Source organism: Indicator indicator, unplaced genomic scaffold, assembly GCF_027791375.1.
Source record: "Indicator indicator isolate 239-I01 unplaced genomic scaffold, UM_Iind_1.1 iindUn_scaffold_136, whole genome shotgun sequence".
Classification (NCBI taxonomy): Eukaryota; Metazoa; Chordata; class Aves; order Piciformes; family Indicatoridae; genus Indicator; species Indicator indicator.
Genome location: NW_026539238.1, coordinates 12,156 through 26,785, shown reverse-complemented (window position 1 = coordinate 26,785; position 14,630 = coordinate 12,156). Strand labels below are relative to the sequence as shown.

Here is a 14,630-nt window from a genome sequence, read left to right as displayed (position 1 = left end):
GGGGAGGTTGGAGTAGATGATCTCTGAGATCTCTTCCAACCTGAGCCATTCCAGGGTTCTTCTGGAGCTGCAGGGTCACACCTTTGGGTGCTCTGAGGTTCCTGCACTGGCAGGAGCTACCTGGACAGCACTCAGCTCATTGCTTTGAAACTCTCTGTGGTGCTGGAGGGGATCTGATGTGTTTGCAGCTATAGAATGGTAGGGGTTGGAGGGGACCTCTGGAGATCATCCAGTCCATGCCCACTCCTTCTAACACAGGTACAACCCAGGTCAGGTTGCACAGAACCACAGAGGGGTTGGAAGGGACCTCTGGAGATCATCTAGTCCAATTTCCCTGCCAGAGCAGGGTCACCTAGGGCAGGTCACCCAGGAAGACATCCAGATGGGTTTTGGATGTCTGCACAAAAGGAGACTCTGGGCAGCCTGCTCCAGGGCTCCAGCAGCCTCACACAGCAGTTTCTCCTTCAGTTCAAGTGCAACCTCCTGTGTTTGTCCCTCTTGCCCCTTGTCCCACCACTGGGCACCTGAAGAGAGCTGAGCAGCATCCTCCTGACCTCCAGCCTTTGGCTGTTGATCAGCACAGGGAAGATTCCCTTCTCCGAGCTGCAGAGCTCCTAACCTCTCCTTGTAAGAAGGATTCTCCAGGTCCCTTAAGCATCTTGGGTGGCCTCCCCCAGGCAGACATCAGATCCCCTCCCCCTCCTGCTGGCTCCTTTTCCTTGCAGGGTGATTCGGACCACTGCCTACCTGCTGTACAGCCTGCACGTCAACTCCTGCCTCTACTACTGGGCATCAGCCTACGAAGGGCTGGGCTCTACCACCTGGGTCTATGATGGAGAAGGAAACAGGTAGAAGGGCAGGGCTTGGCTCCTCATGCAGCACAGCTTGCTGGCAAGGAGCCTGAGCAAGAAGGAGGAGGTGTTAGGATGCAGCTGGGAATGGTGAAGCAGAGCCCCGAAGCCCAGGGTTGGAGATGTCCAGGAGGAGATGGTGGAGCCAGGGAGGAGGGAGGTGGACAGGAGGGGTGGGATGGGCAGCAAGGTGTGGTGCTGGGCTGAGAGGGGAGGAAACTGAGGTGAAAGGAGGCCTTCATGCCTGCAAAACCCCTCTGAGATGTCTTCTCTTTGCCCCCCTCAGCTACATCCGCTGCTACTACTGGGCAGTCAAGACCCTGATCACCATCGGGGGCCTGCCAGACCCCAAGACCCTCTTTGAGATCATCTTCCAGCTGCTCAACTACTTCACAGGGGTGTTTGCCTTCTCTGTCATGATAGGGCAGGTGAGCAGCAGCCATGGGGAGGGGCTGGGGGTGGTTCCCAGCCTCAGCTGGGGAAGGGTTTGATAGAATCATAGAATGGGAAAGGTTGGAAGGGACCTCTAGAGATCATCCAGTCCAAGTCCCCTGCCAGGCACACAGGAACACAGCCAGGTGGGGTTGGAAAGCCTCCAGAGGAGACTCCACAACCTCTCTGGGCAGCCTGCTCCAGGGCTCCAGCACCCTCACACCAAAGAAGTTTCTCCTCATGGTGAGGTGGAACCTCCTGGGTTTCAGTCTGTACCCTTTGGTCCTTGGCCTGCCACTGGGCACCACCCAAAAGGAGCCTGGCACCTTCATCCTGGCACCTTCATCCTGGCACCTTCATCCTGGCGCCTTCATCCTGGCACCTTCATCCTGGCACCTTCATCCTGGCACCTTCATCCTGGCACCTTCATCCTGCTACCTTCATCCTGCTACCTTCATCCTGCTACCTTCATCCTGGCGCCTTCATCCTGGCGCCTTCATCCTGGCGCCTTCATCCTGGCGCCTTCATCCTGCTACCTTCATCCTGGCACCTTCATCCTGCTACCTTCATCCTGGCACCTTCATCCTGGCACCTTCATCCTGCTACCTTCATCCTGCTACCTTCATCCTGCTACCTTCATCCTGGCGCCTTCATCCTGGCGCCTTCATCCTGGCGCCTTCATCCTGGCACCTTCATCCTGCTACCTTCATCCTGGCACCTTCATCCTGGCACCTTCATCCTGCTACCTTCATCCTGGCACCTTCATCCTGGCACCTTCATCCTGGCACCTTCATCCTGGCACCTTCATCCTGCTACCTTCATCCTGGCACCTTCATCCTGGCACCTTCATCCTGCTACCTTCATCCTGGCACCTTCATCCTGGCACCTTCATCCTGCTACCTTCATCCTGCTGCCTTCATCCTGGCGCCTTCATCCTGGCGCCTTCATCCTGCTACCTTCATCCTGGCACCTTCATCCTGCTACCTTCATCCTGGCACCTTCATCCTGGCACCTTCATCCTGCTACCTTCATCCTGGCACCTTCATCCTGGCGCCTTCATCCTGCTACCTTCATCCTGCTACCTTCATCCTGGCACCTTCATCCTGCTACCTTCATCCTGGCACCTTCATCCTGCTACCTTCATCCTGGCGCCTTCATCCTGCTACCTTCATCCTGGCACCTTCATCCTGCTACCTTCATCCTGGCACCTTCATCCTGCTACCTTCATCCTGGCGCCTTCATCCTGGCGCCTTCATCCTGCTACCTTCATCCTGCTACCTTCATCCTGCTACCTACATCCTGCTACCTTCATCCTGGCACCTTCATCCTGCTACCTTCATCCTGGCACCTTCATCCTGGCACCTTCATCCTGGCGCCTTCATCCTGGCGCCTTCATCCTGGCACCTTCATCCTGCTACCTTCATCCTGGCACCTTCATCCTGGCGCCTTCATCCTGCTACCTTCATCCTGCTACCTTCATCCTGCTACCTTCATCCTGCTACCTTCATCCTGCTACCTTCATCCTGGCACCTTCATCCTGCTACCTTCATCCTGCTACCTTCATCCTGGCGCCTTCATCCTGGCACCTTCATCCTGCTACCTTCATCCTGGCGCCTTCATCCTGGCGCCTTCATCCTGCTACCTTCATCCTGCTACCTTCATCCTGCTACCTTCATCCTGGCACCTTCATCCTGGCACCTTCATCCTGACCCCCACCCCTCAGCTATTGACAGACATTGATCAGTTCCCCTCTCAGCATTCTCCTCTCCAGCCTGAACACCCCCAGGGCTCTCAGCCTTTCTCCATAGCAGAGCTGTTCCAGGCCCTTCCTCATCCTCATAGCCCCCATTGGAACTCTCTCCAGCAGTTCCCTGTCCCTTTGGAACTGGACACAATCCTCCAGCTGTGGTCTCAGCAGGGCAGAGTAGAGGAGGGAGGAGAACCCATGGGGTTGGTCCACAGGTTTGCCCCTCCAGGTTTGTTTTCCCTGTGAGAGCAGCTGCTCAGCATCAGTGGAGGACCATAGGGATTTGGCAGATGCTACAAGGACTCAGCATAGCTGCTTGAGGCTGCTCAGCCTGGCTGATGGAAGGATGGATAGATGCCAACAGCTCAAACACCTCTCCCACCTGGAGTGCTGTGTCTAGCTCTGGAGCCCTCAGCACAGGGAGGACATGGACCTGATGGGGCAGGTCCAGAGGAGGGCCATGGAAATATCAGGGATCTGGAGCACCTCTGCTTATGAGGCCAGGCTGAGGGAGCTGGAGGTGTTCAGCCTGCAGAGGAGAAGACTCCAGGGAGACCTCAGAGCAGCCTTCCAGTACCTGAAGGGGGCTACAAGAAGGTTGCAGAGGGACTGTTTGAAAAGGCCTGCAGGGAGAGGACCAGGGGCAATGGCTTCAGACTAGAGCAGAGCAGATTTAGATGGGATGTGAGGAACAAGTTCTGCACCAGGAGGCTGCTGGCACACTGCGAGTTTGCCCAGGGAGGTGGTTGAGGTCCCATCCCTGGAGATCATTGAATCATAGAATCAGAGAATTGTCAGGGCTGGAAGGGAGCTCAGGGCTCAGCCAGCTCCAACCCCCCTGCCATGGGCAGGGACACCTCACACCACAGCAGGTTGCTCACAGCCACCTCCAGCCTGGCTGCAAAAACCTCCAGGCAGGAGGCTTCCACCACCTCCCTGGGCAACCTCTGCCAGGCTCTCACCACCCTCCTGGGCAAGAATTTCTTCCTCACATCCAATCTCAATCTCCCCACTTCTACTTTTGCTCCATCCCCCCAGTCCTATCACTCCCTGACACCCTCAAAAGTCCCTCCCCCGCTTTCTTGGAGCCCCCTTCAGATCCTGCAAGGCCACCAGAAGGTCTCCTGGGAGCCTTCTCCTCTCCAGCCTGCACAACCCCAACTCTCTCAGGCTGTCCTCAGAGCAGAGCAGCTCCAGCCCTCTGCTCCTCCTCCTGGCCCTTCTCTGGACACCTTCCAGCCCCTCCAGAGCCTTCCTGGAACAGAGGCTCCAGCACTGGACCCAGAGCTCCAGGTGTGGTCTGAGCAGAGTGGAGCAGAGGGGCAGAATCCCCTCCCTGGCCCTGCTGGCCACACTTCTGCTGCTGCAGCCCAGGCTCTGCTTGGCTCTCTGGGCTGCAAGTGCTGACTGCTGGCTCCTGCTGAGCTTCTCCTCCCCCAGCACCCCCAAGGCCTTTCCTTCAGGGCTGCTCTCCAGCCAGTCCCTGCCCAGCCTATAGCAGTGCTTGGGATTGCCCTGCCCCAGCTGCAGGACCTTGCCCTTGGCCTTGGTGAACCTCAGGAGGTTGTCATGGCCCCAGCTCTGCAGCCTGTGCAGGTCCCTCTGGATGGATCCCTTCCCTCCAGCCTGTGCAGGTCCCTCTGGATGGATCCCTTCCCTCCAGCCTCTGCTGGTGAGGCTGGAGAGGGCTCTGGGCAACCTGATCTAGTTGGGCACATCCCTGCTGACTGCAGGGGGAGTTGGACTGGATGAGCTTTGGAGATCCCTTGCAACCCAACCCCATTCTGAGCTTCCCTTGCTCCCCTTTCAGATGAGGGACGTGGTGGGCGCCGCCACCGCCGGGCAGACTTACTACAGGAGCTGCATGGACAGCACCATCAAATACATGAACTTCTACAGGATCCCCAAAACCATCCAGAACAGGGTGAAAACCTGGTATGACTACACCTGGCACTCCCAAGGCATGCTAGGTGAGACCCACCTGCCCCAAGGGGCAACGCTTTGCATCCCTCCCCTCCCTTGTGTGTTCTACAGCAGCACTCCCAAGGGGCAGCACTTTGCACCCCTCCTCTGTGTGCCCTCAGCAGCACTCCCAAGGGGCAGCACTTTGCACCCCTCCTCTGTGTGCCCTTAGCAGCACTCCCAAGGGGCAGCACTTTGCACCCCTCCCCTGCATAGAAGCACAGAATCATTGAGTCCCAGAATCATTGAATCCCAGAATCACAAAACCATTGAGTGGTTTGGGTTGGAAGGGACCTTAAAGGTCATCCAGCTCCAAGCCCCCCTGCCGTGGGCAGGGACACCTCTCACCAGCCCAGATCCCTCAAGGCCTCAGCACAGGATGCAGCAGGTTGAAAGGGACACTTGAAGGCCATCTGGTCAACCTTGCAGTGCTGAGAGAGCTTGGAGAGCTGGGTTGAGAGCTCAGTGCCCAGCACCATCCATGGTGTGAGGAGGATGGGAGAGGTCCCTGGTGACAGTGGTGGGGTGCAGGAGGCTGCCACTCACTATTATGTCTCCTCCTTGGACAAACTGCAGTCGAGTCTGGAAGAGGAGGATGTCCAGCAGGTAGACAAGGTCACAGAGGTAGTCCATGAGCAGCCAGAGGTGGATGTTTGCTGGTGTCTGGTAGGGGAAAGCCCAGCCAGCATTTCCAGAACCCAACCCCACCACAGCCACCAAACCATGGCCACAAGTGCCATGGCCACATGGTTGTGGAACACCTCCAGGCATGGGGACTCCACCACCTCGCTGAGCAGCTTGTTCCAATCCCTGACCACTCCTGCAGCAAAGAAATTTTTCCTTCTCTCCAACCTAAGCCTCCCCTGGTGCAACTTGAGGCCATTTTGCTCTTGTCCTATCCCTCCCTAGGCAGGACCTCTGTGCCCACTCTCCTGGCTTTGGTCTCACTGCTCTGCCTCTGCCATCAGGACACCAAAGGGTTGCTCTCCAACCCCTCTTGGCTTCAGGCTTGCAAGTTGGTGGCTTTGTGACAGGCTGGAGGAGACCCTTCTGAGTCAGCTGGCCCCTGCCCTCTGCCACCAGACTAGGGGCACAGCCTAAAACTACCACAGGCTGCTTTCCCAGTGCCAACCAAGGCCATACCCTTGGATGCCAGGCTGGCATCAGCCAGTGTTCTGTTTTGCCCCACAGATGAGTCAGAGCTGCTGGTGCAGCTGCCAGATAAAATGAGGCTGGACATTGCCATTGATGTGAACTACAACATTGTGAGCAGAGTGGCCCTCTTCCAGGTACCCTCTGCCACCTGGGGGCCAAGCTGGCACAGCCTGCCAAGCTGGCACAGGCTTGGGGAAAAGGGGTGGGGAGAAGCTGCAGGTCTGTAGGGACATTTGTGGGTCTGGGGGTGGTCTGTGGAGTTGGGGAGGGGGAGTCTATGGGGATCTGCTGGAGTCCCTGGGGTTGGGATGGGGATCCCTTGGGGCTGAGGTTTGGATTCAGGATCCCTTGGGGCTGAGGGTTGGAATCAGGATCCTTTGGGACTGAGGGTTGGAATCAGGATCCTTTGGGGCTGAGGGTTGGAATCAGGATCCTTTGGGGCTAAGGGTTGGAATCAGGATCCTTTGGGACTGAGGGTTGGAATCAGGATCCTTTGGGGCTGAGGGTTGGAATCAGGATCCCTTGCTGCTGAGGGTTGGAATCAGGATCCTTTGGGGCTGAGGGTTGGAATCAGGATCCTTTGGGGCTAAGGGTTGGAATCAGGATCCCTTGCTGCTGAGGGTTGGAATCAGGATCCTTTGGGGCTGAGGGCTGGAATCAGGATCCTTTGGGGCTGAGGGTTGGAATCAGGATCCTTTGGGGCTAAGGGTTGGAATCAGGATCCCTTGCTGCTGAGGGTTGGAATCAGGATCCTTTGGGGCTGAGGATTGGAAGCAGGATGCCTTGGGGCTGAGGCTTGGAAGCAGGATCCTTTGGGGCTTATGGGGATGGGATTGGAATCCAATTGGCTGTGTTTGGGCTCAGGGCTGTGACAGGCAGATGATCTTTGACATGCTGAAGAGGCTCAGATCCGTGGTCTACCTGCCTAATGACTACGTCTGTAAGAAGGTAAGGAGGTGCCCAGGTGCCCTCCCAGCCCTGCTGTCATGGCTGGGCAGGGCACTAAGGACCATGCAGGGTGGGCAAAGCCAGTCCTGGCTCAGCACTGTGGCACTGAGCTGCTGCTTGGAAGGGAATGCAGAGCAGAAGCATCCTGCAGCTGGTCTCCAGCAGAGCCTGAGCTCTTCTGCTGCAGCCATGAAGAGCAGGAGGCAGCCTGCAGAGCTGGAGGAGGCTTTGGGATCACAGAATCATTAAGGTTGGCAAAGCTCTCTGGGATCATCCTGTCCAGCCAGCAACCCAACCCCCCCATGGCCACCAAACCATGTCCCCAAGTGCCATGGCCACCCCTTGCTGGAGCACCTCCAGGCATGGGGACTCCACCACCTCCCTGGGCAGCCTCTGCCAATCCCTCACCACTCTTGCACCAAAGACATTTTGCCTCCTTTCCAACCTAAGCCTCCCCTGGCACAATTCCAGGCCAGTTCCTCTCCTTCTGTCACCTGAGACTGGAGTGAGGTGGAAGTTGTCTCTTCTTCCCAGCCTCCTCTCAGGAGCTGTAGAGAGCAATGAGGTTTCCCTCAGCCTCCTCTTCCCCAGCTCCCTCAGCTGCTCCTCCCCAGCCCTCTTCTCCAGACCCTTCCCCACCTTTGTTGCCCTTCTCTGGACCTGCTCCAGCTCCTCAATGTCCTTCTGGGAGTGAAGGCCAAGTCAGCAGTAGCAGAAGCACAGGATGGACAAACCCAGAGACCTCTGAGGATCTAACATCTTACCATGAGGTCTCCCTGTTCCTGGGCACCATGTTAGGAGATCCATGAGGTCTCCCTGGTTCTGGGCACCTGGATAGGACATTCATGAGGTCTCACTTTTCATGGGAACCTGGTTAGGAGATCCATGAGGTCTCCCTGATTCTGGGCACCTGGATAGGAGATCCATGAGGTCTCCCTGATTCTGGGCACCTGGTCAGGAGATCCATGAGGTCTCCTTGATTCTGGGCACCTAGATAGGAGATCCATGAGGTCTCCCTGGTTCTGGGCACCCCACACAGCACCCATCTTCCTTGCAGGGAGAAATTGGCCGTGAGATGTACATCATCCAGGCAGGCCAGGTGCAGGTCCTGGGGGGACCTGATGGCACAACAGTGCTGGTGACTCTGAAAGCTGGATCTGTGTTTGGGGAAATCAGGTGAGTGAAGCAGTGCCAGGGAGCCAGGGAACCTTGGCTGGTGAGCTCTGGGGGAGGTGGGTGGGAGGTGGAGACACCAGCACCACCCCAACCCTGAACACTGAGCTGTCTCTGCTGTGCTAATTGCAGCTTTGGGTTGGGAAAAGTCCTCTAAGGTTGTCCAGTCCAACCAGCAACCCAACCCCACCATGGCCACAAGTGCCATGGCCACAGGGTCTGGAACACCTCCAGGCATGGAGACTTCACCACCTCCCTGGGCAGCCTCTGCCAATCCCTCACCACTGTGGCAGCAAAGAAATTTTGTCTACCCTCCAACCTAAGCCTCCCCTGGCACAATTCCAGGCCAGTTCCTCTCCTTCTATCACCTGAGACTGGGCAGAAGAGCCCAACCCCAACCTCACTTGTCTTGGGCAGCAAGTTGACATCCATCCACCTCATAGATTCACAGAAGGGGTTGGGTTGGAGAGGATCTCCAAGGTCATTCATTGCCAACCCCCCTGCCACGGGCAGGGACACCTCCCACCAGCCCAGCTTGCTCAAGACCTCATCCAGCCTGGTCTTGACCACCTCCAAGGAGTGGGCAGCCACTGGATGACCTCCGGGGGTCCCTTCCAAGCCCTCACCATGCTGGGATCCCATGCCAAGGGAGATGTGCCCCCCACCCCAGCACTGAGCTCCCCCTCCCTCCTTGTCCCTCTCAGCCTGCTGGCGGCTGGAGGGGGCAACCGGCGCACGGCCAACGTGGTGGCTCATGGCTTTGCCAACCTCTTCATCCTGGACAAGAAGGACCTGAATGAGATCTTGGTGCACTATCCAGAGTCCCAGAAGCTGCTGAGGAAGAAGGCCAAGTGAGTGTGGGGCTGCTGCTTTCTAGCCCGGGGTAGGGGTTGGGGAGGAGTTCCAAAGAGAGCAGAGGGGCGTGGGTTAGGAGGGGAGGTGGGGTAGGGGTGGGGGCTCAGAGGGTGCTTCAACATCAATTGGATTTGCTCCTCTGCCCTTCCCAGGGTGTCAGCAGTTCCTTTGCTTTCAAAGAAATCTGCGTTTTCTCCACTAAAAATCAGCAGCAGCAGCAGCAGCAGCATCCCTGGGCTGAAATCATCTCCCCTTCTTCTCCTTTGCTTTTGAAAATCTGCTTTTTCTCCATTAATAATGATGACGATAATGATAATGGTAATAATGATGATGAGAATAATAATATCATCATCATCATCCCTGGGCTGAAATCATCTCCCCTTCTTCTCCTTTGCTTTTAAAAATCTGCTTTTCTCCATTAATGATAATGATAATGATGATAATGTTGATGATGATGATATTATTATTATTATTATCATCATCATCATCATCATCATCCCTGGGCTGAAATCATCTCCATTTCTTCTCCTTTGCTTTTAAAAATCTGCTTTTTCTCCATTAATAATAATGATAATGATGATGATAATAATAATAATAATAACAACAATATAATATCATCATCCCTGGGCTGAAGTCATCTCCCCTTCTTCTCCTTTGCTTTTGTAAATCTGCTTTTTCTATAATAATAATAATAACAACAACAACAACAATAATATCATCATCGTCATCCCTGGGCTGAAATCCTCTCCCCTTCTTCTCCTTTCCTTGTTAAAAAAAAAAAATCTTCTTTTTCTCCAATAATAATAATAATAATAATAATAATAATAATAATAATAAAAATAATCCTCCCTGGGCTGAAATCATTTCCCCTTCTCTTCTCCCTCTAGGAAAATGCTGAAGAACAACAATAAGCCCAAAGAAGGGAAAGGAGCCCCTGGAGACTCCTTGATCATCCCCCCAAAACCTGAGACCCCGAAGCTGTTCCAGGCTGCCATGGCTGCCACGGGCAAGCTGGGGGGCAAAGGGCCACTGGCACAGCTCCGCTGGAGGCTGAAGGAGCTGAAGGCCATGCAGGGGGCACAGGTGAGGGTGGCAGGAAGGTTGCTTGGATGGAGCATTCCAGTGGGATAAAGAACTGCCTTGATGGCTGCACACAGAGAGTGGCTGGCAGTGGGGTCTGTGTCCCAGTGGAATCCCTCCAAGGATCAGCACTGGGACCAGTCTGGTTCAACATCTTGGTTGGTGACATGGAGAGTGGCATTGAGTGCACCCTTGGAAGGGTTGCTGATGGCAGCAAGCTGTGTGGTGCAGCAGACAGGCTGGAGGGAAGGGATCCATCCAGAAGGACCTGCACAGGCTGGAGGGAAGGGATCCATCCAGAGGGACCTGCACAGGCTGGAGGGAAGGGATCCATCCAGAGGGACCTGCACAGGCTGGAGGGAAGGGATCCATCCAGAGGGACCTGCACAGGCTGGAGGGAAGGGATCCATCCAGAGGGACCTGCACAGGCTGGAGGGAAGGGATCCATCCAGAGGGACCTGCAGAGGCTGGAGGGAAGGGATCCATCCAGAGGGACCTGCAGAGGCTGGAGGGAAGGGATCCATCCAGAGGGACCTGCACAGGCTGGAGGGAAGGGATCCATCCAGAGGGACCTGCACAGGCTGCAGAGCTGGGGCCATGACAACCTCCTGAGCTTCACCAAGGCCAAGGGCAAGGTCCTGCAGCTGGGGCAGGGCAATCCCAAGCACTGCCATAGGCTGGGTGGGGACTGGCTGGAGAGCAGCCCTGAAGGAAAGGCCTTGGGGGTGCTGGGGGAGGAGAAGCTCAGCAGGAGCCAGCAGTCAGCACTTGCAGCCCAGAGAGCCAAGCAGAGCCTGGGCTGCAGCAGCAGAAGTGTGGCCAGCAGGGCCAGGGAGGGGATTCTGCCCCTCTGCTCCACTCTGCTCAGACCACACCTGGAGCTCTGGGTCCAGTGCTGGAGCCTCTGTTCCAGGAAGGCTCTGGAGGGGCTGGAAGGTGTCCAGAGAAGGGCCAGGAGGAGGAGCAGAGGGCTGGAGCTGCTCTGCTCTGAGGACAGCCTGAGAGAGTTGGGGTTGTGCAGGCTGGAGAGGAGAAGGCTCCCAGGAGACCTTCTGGTGGCCTTGCAGGATCTGAAGGGGGCTCCAAGAAAGCTGGGGAGGGACTTTGGAGGGTGTCAGGGAGTGACAGGACTGGGGAGGATGGAGCAAAAGTAGAAGTGGGGAGATTGAGATTGGATGTGAGGAAGAAATTCTTGCCCAGGAGGGTGGTGAGAGCCTGGCAGAGGTTGCCCAGGGAGGTGGTGGAAGCCTCATCCCTGGAGGTTTTTGCAGCCAGGCTGGAGGTGGCTGTGAGCAACCTGCTGTGGTGTGAGGTGTCCCTGCCCATGGCAGGGGGTTGGAGCTGGCTGAGCCTTGAGCTCCCTTCCAGCCCTGACAATTTTGTGACTGTGTGATCTGGGTGCCAAGTCACTGCTCTCCATCACTGACTGCACAGTGGCTGGAAAGCTGCCCTGCAGAGATGGAGCTTGGGGCTGCTGGCTGATAGCTGTCTGAGGATGAGCCAGCAGTGTGCCCAAGTGGCCCAGAAGGCCACCAGCAGCCTGGCCTGGAGCAGCAATGGTGTGGCCAGCAGGAGCAGGGAGGTGATGGTGCCCCTGTGCTGGGCACTAGTGAGGGCACAGCTTGAGAACTGTGTTCAGTTCTCGGTGCCACAGGATAGGAAAGATCCTGGAGGGTGTCCAGAGAAGAGCAACAAGGCTGGTGAGGGGTTTGGAGGGCATGGAGCAGCTGAGGGACATGGGATTGGTTAGTTTGGAGAAGAGGAGGCTGAGGAGAGACCTCCTTGCTCTCTACAGCTCCCTGAAAGGAGGCTGCAGTGAGGTTGGGGTTGGGCTCTGCTCCCTGGGATCAGGTGATGGAAGGAGAGGAAATAGCATCATGGAATTGTTGGGGTTGGAAAAGCTCTCTGGGATCATCCAGTCCAACATCAACCCAACCCTGCCATGGCTATCAGACCATTTCTTGAACACCTTGCTGGAACCCCTCCAGGCATGGGGACTCCACCACCTCCCTGGGCAGCCTCTGCCAATCCCTCACCACTCTTGCACCAAAGACATTTTGCCTCCTCTCCAACCTAAACCTCCCCTGGCACAATTTTAGGTCAGTTCCTCTCCTTCTGTCACCTGAGATTGGGGAGCAGAGCCCAACCCTAACCTCACTTGTCTTGGGCAGGAAGTTGACATCCAGATCATAGATTCACAGAATGGGTTGGGTTGGAGAGGACATCAAAGGTCATTCATTGCCAGCCCCCCTGCCATGGGCAGGGACACCTCCCACCAGCACAGCTTGCTCAGGGCCTCATCCAGCCTGGACTGAACACCTCCAGGCAGGGGGCAGCCACAGCCTCCCTGGGCAACCTGTGCCAGTGGCTCCCCACCCTCACTGCCAACAATTTCTTCCCCATCTCCACTCTCACTCTCCCCTCTCCCAGCTCCAAGCCATTGTCCCTCATCCTGCCACCACAAATGCTGAGGTCCGTTGTGGTGAAACTCCACACCCCCCCTGCCTGGTTTGCACAGCTCAGGCATTGTGGCAAAGGATCTCCAGAAGCTGATGGATTTCTTTTTTTTCTTTGCCTCTTGTTTCTGGTCTTCCAGGGTCCCACCTCCAGCCCAGCACCACCCAAATCCCCAGGGCACCAGAGACCACCTCTCACCTCCCACCAAGCTCCCCTGGGAGGAGCAATAGTCTCCAAGTCTGCTGATAATTTAGTCACCATCCAGGTGATTTCTGCTGCTCAAGGGGAGGAAGAAATCCTCACTGCTGAGATTTCAGAGAAAGAAGAAGAAGATAAAAAAGAGAAGTGAAAAACCCCAAGCAGGTCCTGGAGCAGGAGTTAGGAGTCAGGCAAGCACCTGAGGGTAGAAGGTTTCATTTTTTTGTCCTTAATTCTTTCCCACAGTGGCTGAAGGCTTTGTTGAGTGCTACAGATAGTATCTGCCTCTTTTTTCCCCCCCCTGCCTAGACCCTCACCCAATGCTGACAGAACCTTCTGCCACCTACACCAGCACCACAGAAGCTTTCTGTGCTCTGGAGATTTATTTTTTTTTTTTTACTGAGCCTCTTTAGGAATCTTCTCCCTCAGTCTCCCTCCCCAGACCCAGTCGTCATGCTTGGAAATCCAACCTTAAGGAGAAAGGAGCCCTGAAGGAATTTGCTTTTTATGGCTCTGGGTGGTTAATGAGTGCTGAGATAAAAGAGTTCTTCACCTCTGACAGCTTTGAGTCACTGCCTGGCCAGGAACCACCACGAAGAGGGAAAAAAACCCCAACAACCCAACCCCACTGGGGTTCCTCTGCTGGGCTCAGACAGCAGCTGGAGGGTGACTCATGTGGAAAAGATGTGGACTATGCTCACAAGCCAAGCTCACAGCCCTCATCACACTGCAAGAAGCAGCTTGAGGCCCACAGACTGCAAGATACTCGAGGGTGCCAGCCTGGTGCCACCTTGGGTTTGCCTCTGGGAAGAGGAATTTCTGGCAGCCATCCACCTCAGGGAGGTGGTGGCCTCCCCCACAGCTGCTGGCTGCTGTGGTGAGAGCCTGATGAGCATCTTTCAGGGGTGGAGGAGCACAAGCCTAGGTGAGATCTTCCTGAAGATCCCTTCCAGCCCTGGGGTTGCACCAACCTGCAGCAGCTGCCTGGAGGCAGGAAGCAAGTGCAGGGAAGGAGAAGCTGTGCTGATTTCCAGCTGAGACAGGAAGGAGAAGCACAGCAAGGGCTCTCCTCTCCCAGCCAGCTTGTCCTCTCCCTGGCCAGAGCCCACAGCATGCAAACAAGTGTGCAGGTGGTCCCCTGGGCTCATTTGATAGACCTCAGTCACCTGCCACATCTCCAGCAGGCAGTCTCCAGCAGGCAGTCTCCAGCAGGCAGTCTCCAGCAGGCAGTCTCCAGCAGGCAGTCTCCAGCAGGCAGTCTCCAGCAGGCAGTCTCCAGCAGGCAGTCTCCAGCAGGCAGTCTCCAGCAGGCAGTCTCCAGCAGGCAGTCTCCAGCAGGCAGTCGCCAGCAGCCAGTCGCCAGCAGCCAGTCGCCAGCCTCTTCCAGTCACTGGGTTGGCTCTTGGCTATGTTTGCCCTGGAGAAGCCACTCTGCTCTTGCCCATCACTGCAATCAAGCCCCTGTGAAGGTCTTTTCCCAGCCATGCTGGGACTGGGTGCTGGATGGGAAGGTGAATGCCTGGTTAGCAGCCAGCTGATAGCTCCAGATCACACAGTCACACAGGATGTTAGGAGCTGGAAGGGACCTCAAAAGCTCATCCAGTCCAGAGCAGGGTCACCTAGAGCAGGTCACCCAGGAACACATCCAGGTGGGGCTTGAATATCTCCAGAGAGGGAGACTCCACAACCCTCCCTGGGCAGCCTGCTCCAGTGCTCCCACGCCCACTTTTCCTCCAGCACCACCAGTCCCTCATGGTCTACAAAGCCAGCAC

General features: G+C 56.2%; 1 protein-coding gene across 1 annotated transcript in view; it reads left to right on the top strand.

Annotated features, from left to right (window-relative positions):
- CNGB1 (cyclic nucleotide gated channel subunit beta 1) overlaps positions 1-13,009 on the top strand; it is a 59,166-nt gene extending 46,157 nt beyond the window's left edge. Inside the window, exons 27-35 of the mRNA XM_054398842.1 lie at positions 726-848; positions 1,138-1,279; positions 4,841-5,000; positions 6,184-6,281; positions 7,012-7,095; positions 8,153-8,271; positions 8,973-9,119; positions 10,011-10,206; positions 12,800-13,009. Of these exons, the coding sequence (XP_054254817.1) occupies positions 726-848; positions 1,138-1,279; positions 4,841-5,000; positions 6,184-6,281; positions 7,012-7,095; positions 8,153-8,271; positions 8,973-9,119; positions 10,011-10,206; positions 12,800-13,009 (1,279 nt within the window). The remainder of the gene's footprint in view (positions 1-725; positions 849-1,137; positions 1,280-4,840; positions 5,001-6,183; positions 6,282-7,011; positions 7,096-8,152; positions 8,272-8,972; positions 9,120-10,010; positions 10,207-12,799) is intronic.
- The last annotated feature ends 1,621 nt before the right edge of the window (positions 13,010-14,630 follow it).